This window comes from Phocoena sinus, chromosome 11 (assembly GCF_008692025.1).
Source record: "Phocoena sinus isolate mPhoSin1 chromosome 11, mPhoSin1.pri, whole genome shotgun sequence".
NCBI lineage: Eukaryota > Metazoa > Chordata > Mammalia > Artiodactyla > Phocoenidae > Phocoena > Phocoena sinus.
In genome coordinates this window covers 100,367,099-100,384,832 of record NC_045773.1, presented here as the reverse complement: position 1 = coordinate 100,384,832, position 17,734 = coordinate 100,367,099, and the positions used below count along the sequence as shown (strand labels likewise).

The 17,734-nt window shown below is 44.8% G+C and overlaps 1 protein-coding gene across 1 annotated transcript in view; it reads left to right on the top strand.

The window, feature by feature from the left end:
* The window catches only part of FARS2 (phenylalanyl-tRNA synthetase 2, mitochondrial), a 388,891-nt gene that overhangs the window by 199,947 nt on the left and 171,210 nt on the right, over positions 1-17,734 (top strand). The window contains exon 6 of the mRNA XM_032650151.1: positions 13,544-13,704. Within this exon, the coding sequence (XP_032506042.1) occupies positions 13,544-13,704 (161 nt within the window). The remainder of the gene's footprint in view (positions 1-13,543; positions 13,705-17,734) is intronic.

Genomic DNA, 17,734 nt, shown 5'->3' with positions numbered 1-17,734 from the left:
CCCCAGAGATCCTTCTTATGGCCTAGATGTGGCTTGACAGAGTTTATTGATGAAAGACACAATCTGTATCATGGTTCCGACTACCAGTTTTGGTCTATCTGATGAATACATGATGTTATAGACATTTCGTGTGCTTAGACCCGTGGGATTGTGTTTTTAGCTTTGCCAACTGATATCTTATTTTTATCCAGCTCTATTCCTATGTCCGTTTAAGTTCCCCTCCATCTGTTTTATCTCTTAGGTTCCATAGCCAAATGGTTAAAAATGCCTCAGATTCCTTGGGAAGAAGAATGGAGAAATTGGTCATGTTTAATCTCCATTCTCCTGTTTCCTTGTTCTTTTCCCCATCATTTCTATTCAGTTTAATATTAAACGCTACTCTCATTGGGGTCAGGAGTAAAATACTTAAATAGGTCAGATATTTATGTGTTACCTAGAGGCATACGGAGGCAAGAGCAGGGGTGGTGGGCTGGGAAGCACAAAGGAAGAGAACTGAACGAGGCCGTTTGGTAGCGGGCGAGGAGAGGAAGGATAAGCAAACCATTTATAACACTGAAGTCACTGAGCTGGACTCAGTAGATGTAAACTTCTAAAATTGTTTTGTTTTTCACACCACTGCCTCCAGCAAGTTCTGTCTAATCGTTCTTCCTCATCCAGAGTGAGATTTCAAGCAGATCCATGGCTTTCCTGGTCACTTTCAAGTACAGTCCAGGCTAATGGCAAAGCTTCCATCTTCCATCCAACTGACGGCTTTTTCCCTCCCTCAGCTCAGAGTAGGGCACAGGGGTGGAAGCTGGAAGGGTGGTGATGGGGGAGGGAGAGCAAGGGGAAAGAGGGCTGGGCACGGAGGGGCGGAGGAGGCGACGGCCAGGGAGGGGCCTCTGTCACTGCGGAGCTGGGATCTGGCAGTGTGACCAGTGTCCAGATGCTGGCTTTTTTCTCAGGGGCTGCTTTGGCGGATCCCTTAGTGATTCACCACTGTGGGGACTGAAGGCTTCAGGAATGGGTGACGTCCTACCCGGCTGACGGCTGGGTCTCTGTATTCAGTGTGTATTTATAGGCTTGTGCTGCTGAGGTCAGCTCATGCACTCCAGGACCTGGGGGTGGGGTGCTTTTCGAGCTTGAGGGCCCACCTGGGCTACAGGAAACTCACAATTCTGTTGTCCAGCACAGACCTGTTTTCCTGCTCAGGACCACAGCCGTTTTCATTCAGTGTTCAGCCTTTAGAGTTTTTCAGGTGTGGGTAAGGGGTAGTCTCTAGGTCCCCCAGACCCAAGGAGACACTTGCCAAGTTCTCTAGGTGGTTCCCTAACCCCTGCCCCTCTTCCTTGATGGGGGGGGGTCACTTCCCATTTCCCCTGGAAGGGAGGAAGAGGCAGCGGTAACAGGACGTAACTCTCCCAGGAGCTCATGTCTCCAATAACACAGTGAAATCTCAGCTTCCCTAACAGCATGGAGGTGGCAGAGGGGTGGTGAGCAAACTCATCCCACTGTCCCATGGCATGTCCACCATCCACCTTTCTTAGCCTTTGGGACCTCTGCCAACAGTGGGAATATTCCATTAAACATTCTCCTGAAACAGCAAGAGTACCTCCGCGAACACGAGAGGATTTGTTGGCCTCTGACGTGAGCTACTTGCTCGCAGTGCAGGGTCCATGGGAGCGTGATCTTTGCTGTTTTCTGGGTTTGTGTCTCCACAGGTGACCGTCACGAGCACCTGCAGAGCCCTTCCTTTGCTCTAGGCCTCTTTTGGGTAATAACTAGTAACTCGCAGGAGCTTCACGAAGGCTCCACGAGGGGGTTCTGTTGACTGTCCCAACTTTACAGACAGAGAAGTGGAGTCAGAGAGACAGTAAATAAATAACTGGCCCAGGGTCGCCCGGCTGGTGAGTGGGGCAGCAGGACGGGGCTGGATGCAGAGTCAGCGCTCCCAACCTGTCTGTTCTTTAGATTAACGGTGGTGATTAGGGAAAAACTTCCACAGGGCCCCTTTCTGCTCTGAGGAAGACGCAGCCCCTGCCCGTCTGCAGCGGCTCTCTGAGATCTCCAAGCTCTACCGAAGGCCAGGGGCTGCGTTGGGTAGGGAGGGGCCCATCACCAGGCCCTTGTGGAACACGGAAGGGCTGGCTTCCTTCCTCTCTTGGGCACTCACTCCTGGGGAATTTCCTAGAAACGGAACACCTGGCCTCTACTCCCTGAGAGATTCTTCTCTACCCGGCTTCCACATTCTTCCCAGCAAGCAGAGCCCTCCTGCTAAAGAACTGTCTTGCCTGTTTGTACACAGGCTGCCCTGACCCAGAAAATGAGTCTGTTTCCTGCCCATCGCCTCCTCTCCATCAGGTTCTGAGAGCCCAGAAATGTCCAGAAAAAGGAAGGGGACAGGGCAAGAGCAGATTCGCCAGGGGAGCTCAGATTTATATTGGGAGAAAAGGCATGAAAATTTCTTCATTCAGGGATCCAATCAATACTATTTATCAAGTTAAAAAGTTCCCCTTTATTCATGGTGCATCTTGGTATAGAAGTAACAGTTGGATGTGACCTGGGTAGGTTAATGGGAAAGGGGTAAAGAGAGAGAGGGGAGAGAAGTGAGGGCGTAGGGCACTGGCATCCCCCTGCCGGGTGAGTGTCGAGGGGCCTCACTTGACCTGTCAGAACTGTAGACAGCCCAGTTAGGAAGGATTTACCAGACTGCCACGATGGGGAGGGCAGGATTTCGCCCTTCACAAATGTATAGAGCTGCACTTGCTTTTTCTTTTTTTTTTTTTTTAAATTGAAATTTTGGGGGATAATAGTAGGTTCATTTGCAGCTATAAGAACAGAGAGATTCTGTGTACCTTTATCCTGTTTCCCCCAGTGGTAACATTTTGCCAGACTATAGTCCAGCTACACCAGGTTATTGGCGGTGACACAATCCATTGATCTTATGCACATTTCCCAGTTTGACTTGGATTCATTTGTTTGTGTATTTAGTTCTATACAATTTTATCATGTGTAGATTCACCTATTCACCACCAAAGGCAAGATACAAAATAACTCCATTGCCACAAGGATCCTTCACGTTACCCTTTTATAATCATATTCGCCCTCACCCGTATCTGCTGTCCCTGACCCTTAGCAGTCACCAATCTCTTCTCCATTTATAAAGTTCTGTTATTTAAAATGTTATAGCAATGGAATCATATAGTATATACCCTTTTCGGGGATTGGTATTTTCCACTGGGCATAACTCTGTAGATTCACGGAAGTCGCTTCATCTGTCCCTACAAAGTCCATTTCTTTGTGTTGTATGGATCAGTGTTCCGTGGCGTGGATGTCCCACTATTTGTGTAGCCATTCATCCATGGGAGGACATCTGGAACCCTTGCTTTTGACCTCTTGGGTCATAGGCAGATTGGCCTTTCAGTGGTTGTTTTGCTGTATCTCCTTTTTTTTTGAGGGGGGGGTGGATGGAACCATATCCATAGACTAAAAGCTTCTGGAATGATGTATATCATCATATGTTGATAGAAAAAAAAGCCATTCAGTGTGTTCTTAATACTATTAGGGGCTTATTATTGTTATATTCAAATGATTATTACATCCCTGGCTTTCGTACAGTGGGGAGCCAATAGGTGACATCGTGTAATGTTAGCGCTGTGTACACATTCCCTTAGAGTGCAAACAAGCAGTATCCCTTTAGGGTTGTGTTAGGTCCTGAGCCGTATTTGTTCAAGTTTGTAGTAAGTAGTGCCCACAGCTGAGCGGGTCAGGCCCTGGACAGTTCCAAGGTGGACATTGGCCCCGGGCCTCCAATCAAGCCCTGATTACTTTGGCTTCGTACAAGAGAGAACACTGTGGGGTGCCAATGGGGGGACAGAGGATGGGGTTACGGTTTGAAAATAAGAAGGGAAGTGTGACTCAGACAGCTTTGCCAAGAAAGTTTTGGTTAACTTGTCCTTAAGATATTTGGGAATAGACCGGATCAAGCTGTTTGGCTTTTGCTCAGAAATCTTCTTTTGCGTTTTGATAAATAACTTGGCATCGGGACTTCCCTGGCGGTCCAGTGGTTAGGACTTGGCGCTCTCACTGAGGGCCCGGGTTCGATCCCTGGTCAGGGAACTAAGATCCCGCAAACCACGCGGCGCAGCCAAGAGGTCCTAAAGGCTACTGAACTGTGTTCAGGCTAACATTAAAGGCTGATTTTCCTCTGCATGTAGATAGTCGCTAGATAGATGGTCTAAAACAGTAAAGACCATAAACATGTAACTCTGAATTTTAGACTATTGGAGCAAGCTGAGGACAAAAACAGAAGTCTGTATAAGATACTCGTATTGACTTGTTTTCTGTTTGGAAAGGTCAGAGAACATGTCCACAGCGGTAAAACAACCCAATTCATATCTGTCTGCACAATAGCAGCCAGTGATAATCTCATGCAACTTTTCGTGTATTGACAGGTGGGGTTGATGCTCCAGGCGGACAGGTGCAGCACAGAAGGCAGATGTTGGGCAGCGGACTTTATCCAGCAGTTTCTACCAGCTCTCAGTGGAGGCAAAGTGTTGCCTCTCAGCTGCTTTTCCTCTGAGGGTGGGATACTGCTTGACTATTAGTTTGTTTTAAATGTCATCTTTTAATTATATTTTGGATAATGATGAAGAGAGAAGCAACTCGTTTGGGAGAGCACATCCTAAAAGGCTCGGCAGCTCCTTTATCTGCTGCCGAAAACAACTCCCACTAGGAAAGAGGGTTTCATTAATTGTCATTACTCGGGAATTACGGAATTAGAACAGCTCACGTTTCTTTTATCATTCATATATTTAAGTGACAGTGGCATTACTTACTCTAAATTAAATTCCTTTCATGGTTAAAATATTATAACAGTGTGACAAGAAATAGAGCACTATTAACTTATATTTTGGAGTCATTTTTCTAACAGATACGAAGGCACACTTTTTCAGACTACGAGGCGAGACGCATTATTCCTTGGTTCTGTAACAGAAAGGAAAAGATAAGTACATCCAACTTAATACTTCAGGAGTTTTAGGGATGGGTTAATGTGTTTATAAGTCACCTAAGTGGTTTTCATGTCCTCCACACTAAGAAGGAAGAGAGCATTCTTCCACGGTGCTTCCCCTGGCAGCCAGGGGCTGGGCCGCGTTACTCTCTCCAGTTGGAGCTGGCCCTGTACCTCTGTGTTTCATGGTCAGTGGCACCTGTGGGCAGGACTGTGTTGGCCGCCATTCAAAGGCCTGTCCCCAAGGCCACATCGTTCTTGTCATTTGGGCTCCGGGGGTTACACTTTCCATTTCTGCTCCTTTCTTCCTGAAAGACCTCTCAGTTCTAGTTCACTTTTTGCTGTGGCCCAGTTTTGATAACTCTTGTTAATAAGACATCTTAACGATACATTTGAAGTAGGTAAAAGCGTATCCCGACACTAATAATTCCGTATAGGGTTTGACAAGTATTCCTCAAATACCTATTATGGTCGTGGGGCACCTTATGAAAATTGGTGTACGGAGAATCCCCATTTAGTTGAAGGTGTTTATAATTAATGACCATGTTGGTGCACTTAAAATGTGATTTGGTTAAAAAAAAAAAAGTCTCACACACAAGTTTCGGGAATGTATTGTTACCTGCAGTGCTGTATGCATTCCAGGCAGTTAAAAACAACACACAACAAACAGTCAGACAAAGGCAACGCTTGCAAAAATGGACAACGTCCAAAGCTCGTAAACTGTTAGGAAGGCCAGCTTCTGCTCGCTGCAGACCTCTATTTGCAATGCGCTGCACCATAGTGCTTAACTCTCCCGAGTTCTAGGACCTTAGATTGCAATGTGAGGGAAAGGGCTAAAGGATAAAACTACTGTATTTTGGCGGCCGGTCAAAAGGAGGTATACGAAGTGGGAGATGAGTTCTCGGTTGATTACACTCAAATCAATATATTTATTTATTTTTTAATATTTATTTAATTAGTTGCGGCACGCGGACCCTTAGTTGCAGCATGTGGGATCTAGTTCCCTGTCAGCCCAGGACCAGGGATCGAACCCGGGCCCCCTCCATTGGGAGCGCGGAGTCTTAGCCACTGGACCACCAGGGAAGTCCCAAGTCAATATGTTTAGTTTTTAACTCTTAGTAAGTGCTAAGCAAGGCATGACCGTTGCCTCTACATTTTCAGAAGGTTCTGAATTACCCTGTACTATTGTCAACTTGGTCACCTCAACTCCATTTCATGTTTCTGCCTCCATATGTTTGCTTTTATTTTTCTCCCTTGTTGGAAGGGTACAGATTTTTAGGACATAGATCCCTAAGGGAAACTGGAGACATTATAAGGAGAATTCTGACTGGATAAGACCACTGGGGATTGTCTCATGTACCGTTGATTAGTATATGCACCAGAAATTGCTGTCTCCTTTATTAAGAAAACCGAAGTCTAGGACCCAGAAAGGCAAGGGGAATGTATGTTCCAAAGGGAGTGTTTTAAGATGGGCCTTAAAGGTTTTATTAGAGAATGTTGATTAGGATGCAGCCCAGCTCAGACCGTAGGAAGGACCACGGTTTTCAAGGCTTGTAGAATCCGATCACAGTCTGTTCCGTTCCATGGAAAGGTTCTTTTCAAAGAGGTCCGCCCTGGATCGTGTGAAGGACTTATTGACAGAAGCCTGTGGTACCAAGGATATATACAACTGGAGAAGTTCCAGGTGGGAGCTTGAGCTCAGGGCGCAGCTCAGAAAGCCAGTCGTCCAGTGACAAGTCTCCGAGGAAACAGTTCAAGGACTGTAGCTGGAAAGCAGGGGATCAGGTACTGAGTCCACGGTGGGAAGAGAAGAAATCAGAATTCATGCAGCTGCGCTGGCCTCTCTAGGCCTGCCTGTGGCCGTGCAGTATCGTGCTGGGATACTGCGGGCCTTTTGTCCCTGAGTGGCTGTCGTTGTAACTAACGGTCAAGGGGAGCAGAGGCATTTGTCCGACACCGCTGCTAAACGCTGGCCCCAAGCTCCCTCTGCAGCTCTGTGTGTGTATTGGTCAGGGGCAGGGTGAAAGGCACGCTTGGAGACGTGAAACCCCACCTTCAGAAAAGCCTACTGATACATTTAAACAGCTGTGTATGCAAATCATTTTACTAGCTTTCATGGAATAACGACAAAGTCCATCAGGAAACTGGCAATAACAAAGCAGAAAGTACACAGACGTAAATGGAACTTTCTGGTGTTTTGAAATGCTTTGAACAGAGCCTCCTCTCTAAGTTAATGTTTGAACATGAATCTGGGGGAACATTCACTGGATATATACTTGAAGTGAAAAAGACAACAACAACATAGGTTTGAGTCCCAGTGTCTGTGTGATCTTGCTTGAATGGTATTTACTTTTGAAACATCGCTAATAATACCAGTCTGACATCCCCCATAGGGTCATTGTGAGGATCAAAATCAAGGTAATATAGGTGAAGTGCTTCGTAATTGGTTAAGTTCTATAAAATATGAACGTTAATTGCTAGGTTGTTTCAGTGCTTCTTTTCACAGTTATTTTGGGAAAGTGTCAGTTCATTGAGCCAAAGAATTCCTGGAAATCAGCCCCTATTAACAGGGAAGTACTTAATATAATAAAAAATTTGTCCCAGTATATAATAGTTTAAAATTTTAATTTGACCTTTGGCTTTGCAACAAAACAGTCCATGAGAGGGAACCTCAGGGTGCAGGGTTCGGTCACTGGGGAAGAAAATAAGCTGGAAGGAAGGAAGCTTGGAGCAGAAGCAGCTCAGATCCTAGGCCCCGGGAGCTGCCGCCCCGCGTGAAAGAAGCTCGGTGACAGTGACGGAGGCAGGGTGAGGGGACAGAACATTCAGTTTTCCCGTCATTCCTTTCTTTTATGTTCCAATTCTCTCCTTTCTGAGATGTCTTTTCCGAAATGGTATCTCTCATGTCACCTCATGATATATACGCTCTCTGACAGATAAAAGATTAAAGAAAGTCACTGCCTGTGTTGAAAACTTCATTTTCCTAATACAACCCATGTAAATGCAGCCAATAAACTAAAAAGTGGAAAAATCTCAAAACCTTGCCTTCCTGCCATTCACTCATTTCCTCACAATGCCTGAGCCCTTGTACATGCTGGACACTGGTCCAGCCCCTCCAGATGTGTCAGAGATGGAAACCAGCCCAGGTCCTGAGCCCGTGGATCAGATGCTACCGGCAGAGTCTGACAGTAAGCAGTAAACAAAATAAATATGAAAAGTTGTGGGGTCTAAGAGGTGATATTCTCTGAAGAAAACAGAGCAGAGTAAGGGGATTAGTGGCTGAAAATCTTTCTAAGAAGGTCAGCCTACATATAAAACCAAAATAATGTGAGATAAGAGTCAAGAGATGGGAAATTTTAAAAATAAGGGGAGAAGGAGGAGGGCAAACCTGAGTGCCTTCCCTCTGGAATATTCTGTTTGACTGAGGTGCTTCTTTGCAGTCAGTTTTATGCTCCAGAGTCTAGTTTACTGGAACCCTCCAGTACTGGAATGTAGAAAAAACTACTGCCTTAAAACCCTGTCAGCCCAGGAGCACCCCGCGACAAATTACAGCTGAGGATTGCCAAAGACCTGAAAATTAGACCTGTCTGGGATGACAATACCTTTAAGTATCTAGTTATTTATGGCTCTATTTCTTCCGTAAAGAAGTGGAAGTGCCGTATAAAAGTATGTGCAAGAGGATAAAATAAGTAGTTCAGATAATCAGGACAAAGAGGATATAAGGATAAGAAAATAAAACTGGGACAAGAGTCACACAGAGAAACGTACCGTTGTAGAGGTGACCTTGGAAGGATGGCTCTAAGCGTCCGCGGGGCCAAAGTGAGGAGTAGATTAGGATCAGTTACGTAAGTCGCGATATCCTTAAACTGAAAACAATCCAGTTGTTCACGAGAAGGAAGCTTTTCCTGTTCGCATTTTCTTAGATCTGAGACCAGCTTATTTCATGAAGACTCGCAGGAAGACTGAGTGACCTAGTGGCCGGCATTCTTGACAAGGAGTTCCTGGCACCTTACGAATATAATAGGCCGGTAGCTCAGTGCAGGGGGTGCAGTTCAGAAGCAGCAGATCTAGATGGGACCAAAGCAAAGTGTTTCCAAAACAGAATCTGGTACAGCTCAGCGAATAGATGCCCTTTCTTACAGCCCTTCCTGGTAATAGATTGTCACAAGCAGGCTTTTCAGTAAGAATGATTGTGAGAATCAAGGCTTGTGGGCAGTGGCAGGAAGCTGGAGGCCAGCTGTTCCCTGCTCCTCGTGGAGGTCTAGTCCTTGAGCTTCGACACACAAGCTGGTTGGGATTTCAGGTGCTGATGGGATGGCCCCTTGCTGGCCTGAGCCTGGCATCCTCTCAGGCCTGTCCTTACTGGCAGCCACGTGGGACTGAGGCCCCGAGTCACACACACCATGGATTATTGTATATTTGTGATCTTCCTAGATTCATGTATTTGTTTCCTGTCAGATGCGTTCCCGAGGAATTTTTATGTAAACAATCATGCCATCTACAGATAAAGACAGTGTTACTCTTTCCTTTCCAATCTATTAAGCTGTTTTTATTTCTTCTTTACCTTTGCTTTCCACTAGCTGGGAACTCAGACAGAAATAGAAATAGCAAGAGTAGACCTCCTTCTTTTCAACCCGACCCTGAGGGCAAAGCAACCAGCCTTTCACCATTGAGTATACTATTAGCTGTTGTTTATTAATTGTGTCTTTTATTAGATTGAAGAAGTCCCCTGTGTTCCTCATTGGCTGAGGGTTTTTATAATGAATGGATGTAGAGTTTTGCCAGTTGCTTTTTCTGCATCTATTGAGATGATCGCGTTTTCTTTTTTAAGCAGCTTATTAAATGAATTGCACTATTGGTCCTCATACGCTGAGCTAACGTTGCACTCCTGGGATAAATCCAGCCGTGATACGATGTCCTTTTGCGCATTGCTGGGTTCCGTTTGTTAATGTTCTGTTATAGTTTTTTGTTTTTCTCTGTTCATGCTGCACGTGGAATCCTCCTGAATCTGCCTCACTCACCTGCCTGCCGCGAGGCTAGGATGACGGGGTTCACCTGGGACTGTCCATTGGAGCGCCTCGCGTGGCCTCTGCGTGTGACTGCTGCTCAGAGCTCGGCGGCTGGGTTCTAAGAGAGGGTGTTCTGCAGGGAGATTCCTGGGAGGGAGTGTCTGGAGAGCGGGCATTCCAAGCCACCAGGCACTAGCTGGGCGGCTTTTTCTAACGTAACCTTGGAAGTCACGTAGCATCACTTCCCTCACACCCTGTGGGTTGAAGCAGTCACAGCCCACTGGGATTCAAGGGGAGGATATGCAGGAGCTTGTGGTCGTTTTCTGAAACCCCACGGATAATGACACTGATTTTCCAGGCTTGGAAATGTGTTGGCTCTCATAGAAATAAAGAGGTCGGTTCAGCTTGTAATCCATGTTCGCTAGTCACATGATTTTCTTGAAAGTCTGGCACCACTGTGTCAGGGGAGGAGTGCTTTGTTCTTATAACTTCTCAAAAATAAGCAGAAGAGAAACTACTGTGTTTTATCTAGCCATGAAAATTTTTGATCTGGAATATTTCTCCTCACACTTGATAGAAAAGGCACATGGTATAAAGTCCCCCCGTCTTCCTCCACTTGCGCAGTTCTCCCCGAACCCCCCCTCCCCCGAAACAGACAGCTGCTGCTTTCCTTTTATAACCATGACATCCCATAACGGTACTAGTTTTCAAACAACTTTAAAACATGTTTCTGAAACATCTTTTCAAATAAAAAAATAATAAAGAGAGGTGGAATATTAATGTTGCTTTGTGAGTTAGACTTTTTCCTTAATTATTAACTCTTTTAGATTTTATTATGAAATTTTTAGATAAAACCAGCCATCTAGAGCCCAGTATCTATAATTGAAAGAGCAGTAGATTCAGGGTATTTGAGTTTATTTCACATCCAGCAATTTTTAGTGTCTTAGCTTTTGCTCCTTCCATCCGTTACCCTCCCTTTCTTCCTCATCTTCTGAAACTTTCCTAAAGCAAAACAAGAATAACACAGAGCCCCTAGAAGTAGGCAAGAAAAAGAGCAGCAATCTCATTTTTCAAATGGGTGAAAAATATAATATGAAGACATTCACAGAAAAGGAAAAAAAGCGATCCTTAAGCAAATGAAAAGCTTACTTAAGATAAACGCAAGATAAAAATGCGCTGTTACCGTCTTTTACTTATCGGATTTTGTTTTTATTTTTTTACGTTACAACCCTCATGTGCCCCTGTATTAAATAGTAGTGGCATAGTACATACTCATTTGATCATAGACATTTTTCATAATTTCTTATAGTCTGTCACTTGATCAACATTTATTTGTATAATTATGATTTTTAATGACTACACTAAACTGTACTATAACTTCAAGGCCTTCCCTAATTTGGGGCATTTAGGTTGTTTTCATGTTCTTGCTGTAATAAGTTATACAGCTTTGAATATCTTCCTTCATTTATCTTTTTTCTTCTGTTGAATTATTTCCTTAGGATAAATTCCTAATGGAATCATAAGGATAAAGAGTTTGAGCGTTGTTATGGATCTTTGTACGTGCTGCTGTATTTTGCAAATTGTTACCAGAATAAATAGTGTGACCAGCCGTCGCCGAGGACACTGGGACCACGCAGTGCTCGGCGTGTGGAACCGCACCATCAGGCCTGGGCATTGTCGCTTAAAGAGAAAGTTATTCTTTTAGGACACAAAAGCAGTGTATCACACTTCTATTAAGTTTTACATTTTTCATTGCAGCCTTCTCTGTGGTTTTCAGGCATCAGTATGACTTACTCGAAAAAGGGTGCCTCACCCTTAGCTGCTCTTCTAGGCAGCCGGCCAAGGGTCAGGGGCTGTGCTCCCTCCCTCGCGGCCCCGCTGTCTGTGCTAAGCCCCCCTCCCCCCTGCCTCGCATGAGAGGTCGTCTTACTCAGGACACCGGTGGCTCCGCACTTGCCCAGCCATGTGCTTTTCTTCCTGCGTGTCTTCCCTCCCCCCTCCTGCCGCATTCTCTCTCTGTACCTTTTCCTTTTGAGATCTCATTTTGAATATTTTTATCCATTCATCTTTTAAACAGATCATCCAGTGAGGCTCACACTTCTTCGTGGCTTCCGTTGTTGTAGTTTATCCTCGTGGTTCCATTTATAAGTGACAGTGGCGCCAGCCCCTGGCCAGAGGTAGGTCCTCTCTGCCGTGTCTCTCCTGCCTGAAGCTTGCCCGGCCGGTGAGGACGTTCCTTCAGTCTGCAACTTGCCTGCATCTTTCTCTGCATTTGGAGCAGCATTAGTTTTTCTTGTTGGGTAACAGATAACCTCATACTTAGTGGCTAAAGCAGCACTCACTTGTTATGTCACGACCGCCGTGCGTCAGCAGTCCGGTGCAGAGGGCCTGGTCCCCCGCCTCTGGAGCTCAGGGTCCTGTCTTCCCTCATTCGGGCTGTCAGGAGAATCCATTTCCTCACGATCGCGGGAGTGAGCTTCCCATCTTCTTGCTGCCGCCAGGGCCTCCCTCGGCTCCCGGAGGCCTCCCTCCAGGTCTGGCCACACCTGGGCCTCCTCTCTTCACGTCAGCTGAGCTCTCCTAAGCCAGCAGGAGACTCTCTGGAGTTTGCTAAGATGGACTTGCATAAAGTAACCTAATCCCAGCAGTGAAACCCTAGGGGTTGGGGAGCAGTCCCTAAGGGGTCCCCTCGCAGGGCGTGTGCGTGGGGGTGGGCATCCTGAGCCAGCTCAGCGCCCCCAGCGTCCTGCTTGCCCCTCAGAGTCCAGTCGAAATGACGCTGTCTCGTGAGCTTTTCCCTGTGCTGGGCGTTGCTCCCTTGCCCCCTTCGCACAGCAGTTTGTGTCTTCCATCTCACTCTGCTTCACGTGAATGAACCCGAGACTTCATGTGTTGCCATAGGTCTGAACTACACGCTCACCCTCGGAGGGGCTGGTGCCACGTGTGCATGTCACCTTGGCGGGCTTGCTCCTTGTGTGTTACTGGGGCAGCTTTTACTAAGAGTCAGAGTGTGTTCTAGTAAACTGAGGGTTCTTGGAGGCTGGACACACACTTCCTGAATATCAGCAGTCCACTGTGGCATGTTTTGAACAAACCTGCCCATCTCGTAAGCCACCTGGGGACAGAGCCTGTGTTTTCTCTCCTCTCTGTAACTTGAACATAGAGGCTGAATGTTGGAAAAGGGCGGGCGCAGATTACAGGAAAGTATCTCAGAGGCAGGAAGCAGGGCTTAGCCAGCCTGGGATTTAAGCAGAAATGAAAGACAGTATTAGAGAAGTTCGACTCCAGAGTGCCTCGGGGAGGGGAGCGAGGGATGTGGGGAGCACGAAAACTGTGAGATCGGGGTCCCCTTGGGTGTCTCCGCGGCCCCTCCCCCCACGAGCACCCTTCTGGTCGGCACTCGCCATGGCCTTATCTGGGTGTCAGGAGTGGGATGGACCTGTGGACCCTCGTGCTCTTTTTTTTTTTTAAACTTCTTATTTTATATTGGAGTATTGCCCTTGTGCTTTTTAACCTGTTGTCTTGTCTTCTTTCTTCTTTGTAGCTGGTGCTGAAGATCAGATCGGTTGGGCCTTTGGCCTTGGGCTGGAACGGCTGGCCATGGTCCTCTACGACATCCCTGACATCCGCCTCTTCTGGAGTGAGGATGAGCGCTTCCTGAAGCAGTTCTGTGTGCAGGACATCAACCAGAAGGTGAAGTTCCAGGTAACTGACATGAAAGAATCAAGTAGATGATAATTGAGGGGGTTACGTGCCTGAAAATAAAATCATTGTATTTAAAGATAGTGTGACTTTGAAAAGAGGTTTTAAATAGAGATTCATAAACACACAGGAGATCATACACCTCCTGAAATTGTATGCTGAAAAAAGAGGATTTATCAAGCCTGTTAGTCTAAGCAGAGAACAAATTTTGGGCTTTATTAATGGCTATTTTATCATGAAATATCCATCTTCATCACTGATGATACTTTCACAGTTCAGCTTTTTTTGATGCTGATCTAGACACATTGGCTTTCCTGTGGTTAATGTTTGCAATGTATATTTTTTTCGTGATTTTATTTTCACTTTCTGTCTTTATATTAAAAACGTGTCTCTTGTAAACAGTTGGGTCTTTTTGTAAACCCATATTTAATTGGAGTGTTGAATATATCTTACACTTAACATAATTACATGGGATGTTCTTGGGTTTAATTTTATTATCTTAGTTCTTACTCATTTTCTCTTTCTGTTCTTTATTTCTTTATTTGGAAATTGAGGTTTTGTGGGTGTGTTTCGGATGGCTTTTGTATTATATTTTATTACCCTATTGCTATTTAGTTTCACCATTTTTTGTATTATTTTTAAGTGGTTATTCTAGATTACAATATGTATAATTAATTCATCACACTTTACCATGAGTAACTATTACAACTTCATGAAACATTTAACAACCTTACAATAGTGTAATTCTATTTACTCTGGCTTTTTTTGTATTATTATTGTCATATTTTATTTCTCTGTGTATTATAATCCCATAATACGTTGCTCTATTTGCTTCAAATAGCCGATTGTCCTTTAAAGAAATTGAAAACTATATTATTTTATATTTTCCTTGATATTTGCCCCACTGATCACCATTGCTTTCTGCCTATCATGATTTCTCTCTGCGTTCATTTTCTTCAAGTCTGAAGAACTTTGTTTACCATTTCTCGTAGTGCAGCATGAATTTTCCCAGCTTTTGTTTGGAAATGCCTTTGTTTCACCTTTATTTTTTAGGACTATTTTCCATGAATATAGATGTCTAGGTTGCCAATGTTTGTGCGTGTTTTTTTTTTTCTTTTTTTTTCTCTTAGCTCTTTAAACATGTCATTTCATTGCCTCTATCTTTTCACTCTGGTTTTTAGCAGGTTGACCTGTGTATGACTTTTCTGTCTGTTATCTTGCTCGGGGTTTCGCTGTCTTAAATTAGTGATTTTCAACCCTCTTCGAAAATTCTCATTTGGTATCTCTTCCAGCAATTCTCCTCCTTTCTTCCTCTGCTTTTCAGGTGGTAACTGCATGTATATCAGGCCATTTGCACGTGTGCCATAGAACTCTGATGCCCGGGGTTTGACTTTTTTTATTTTTTCACTCTGTGCTTCACGTTGGATAGTTTTTCTTGTCTTAGCTTTGGGTTCACGCATCTTCTCTGTTGTGTCCAGTTAACCATTAAGCCCCTCCAATGAGTTAATCGTTCCAGATATTGTATTCATCAGTTCTGCAGTTTCTACTTGCTTCCTTTTTAGAGTTTTTATGACTCTGATGAAATTCTCCATCTTTTCACCCATTTTGTACATTTTCCCTTAAATTCTTTAGCATATTCGTAGTAGTGATTTTTAAGTCCTTGTCTGTTACGTCCAACCCTTTAGTTCTGTTGTTCTCCTTTTAATCTTCTCTTTCTTCTTGGCTTTGGGTCACATTTTTCCTGCTTCTTCACTCGTCCTACTTTTTAAATGGTGGACAGCGCTTTTCCTCGGGAAGCCCTACCCTTTCCCTGGTCAGGCGGCGAAGGTGATGAGCCGGATCCCTTTGTCGTAAGGAGTAGTCAAACTGAATTTCACGTCTCCTCTCCTCTCAGCGGTGAGACCTGGCTGAGCGGTAGAGGTTGGGGTCTGCGTGTGAGGTTATGTGATCTCTCTCTGCTTTCCACCCAGCTGCCAGCTTCCTCCAGCACCGATGCTTGCTGAGCAAAAAGACCAGGAGGGAGACTGGGCTGCAGTGAGGGCTGGCTGTCTCTGCATTTTCCAATCTACCAAGAGCCAGGCCTGGCTGGGCAACACGTGGCTCATCCCTCCTCATCCCAGCAGAGTTTCTTTACCAACCAAAGCTGCCTTCCGCCTACTCGTGCCCAGCGGTGGAAGCTCTGGAATCTAGGGCTCGTCTCTGTCTGGAATTCTGTTCGTTCAGACTTGCATCCACATCTCTTTCGGTATCTTTTATGACAAAAGATTTCTAAATTTATTGTTTTCTCATGCTTACAGTGGGACCGATGGTCTTTTGTGACTTTTATAGCCTAACTAAAAGTAGAACCTTCTATCATTTATTTGATGGTCTGGTTTCATTTTTGTTGGCCTTTTTTTAGAAAAAAAACAAAAACCTATTTTTAAACTTTTTACTTTTTTTTAACTTAAAATTTTTTTTTTACTTTTTGCCAGGCTGCTTCTTTTTATTCTAGCACCAGGTCCTTCTTGGTTAATTTGGAAGAAAACGCCATCTAAATGATCAAAAGCAGAACCTGGCTAAGGCTCTAAGTTTTTCTCATTCAGTCTTTCATTTATTCAGTCGTTTATTAAATCGGCCAACATTGATGGAACACCAACCAGCACTGAATGGAGCATTGGGCTCAGCACCACGGTGGGGCAAGCACAGATGAGTGACACAGTTGTGACCACAAGCTAGTGGTTGAAGTCAAGTTTTAAGTGGGCTCACAACTGTCTTCTCTTAGGAGACACAGAGGATCCAGGAGTAGACAAATGGGTCTCTTGTATTAAATGTCATTAAAAAAACTTTCCTGCCTTCAAAGTAGAAAATCGGCGTGTGCCTCTCTGCACTGTTGTATAATTTATATGGTTACCTTTGTGTAACGAACTTAATAACTTCTGGTAGGGTAGTTAGGATTTGATTGCTGAAAAAGTAGATGTCTGTAAAATGCTTTGTAAATTATAGATCACAGAGAGCTATTTCCTAATTATTCACTTATAATTATTATCTATTGATTATATTCTGTTAGTTTCCTATTGCTAATGTAACAACTTACCACAAACCCAGCAACTTCAAACAATATGTCTTTATTATTTTACAGTCCTGGAGGTCAGAACTTCAGAATTGATCTGACAGGGCTCAGCCTCAGGTGTCAGCAGGGCTGGCCCTGTCTGGAGGCTCCAGGGGAGACCCCACCTCCTGCATTTGTCAGCTTCTGGGCCCGACCTCATTCCCGGCTCCTGGCTCTGTATCGCTTTACGTTCTTTCCTTTCCTTCCCTGTGTGGTCACGTTGCCTCCTCTCTGAATTTTTGTCTCTTCTTACAAGGGCCCTTGTGACAAGATAATCTCCACATATCAAGATCTTTTCATAATCGTACCTGTAAAGTTCTTTTTGAGCGTAAGGCAACATATTCACGGGTTCCAGGGATTGGGATGTGGACATCTCTGGGGGTCGTTATTCCGCCCATCACATGCACCTTTATCTATTCCATTTCCATCATGGCAAACTGCCTGCTTCAGATAGAATAGAGCAGATTTTGTTGTTAGGTGTAAGTAATACAGATAGTAAGAAAGTGTTAGCGATTTTTAACTATTTGTATGGAGTAGTCGTGGTTCTACATATGAGGGGAATAAGGGGCTCCTTTTGTCGGTTCATGTTGTTGGCCTGGCTTAAGAAGAACATTTAACATGATTATAAGAAGATGGTGCGGCTGAGACTGAAGGCACAGAGTTAGGCTGATGTAATCCGGGCACTGACTGTGAGAGGGTCTCCAGTCAGCCCCGTGGGCTCCAAGGTCAGTCGTGGACAGACTCCTGGGAAACTGTCAGAGTTAGTCCTTGCTGTCCCTGGGGTACCAGGCATCAATGGCGAGTGCTCTGCTATACGAGGGCTGGGAGTTTCTTACGGCCACGGCTGGCCATTTTCCCTTATTTTGTGTCTTCCTGCAGTCACGGTCAGTGCACCGTAGTCTGGGCATTAATATGTTTAGTGCCTTATCATACTTGCCATTTGTT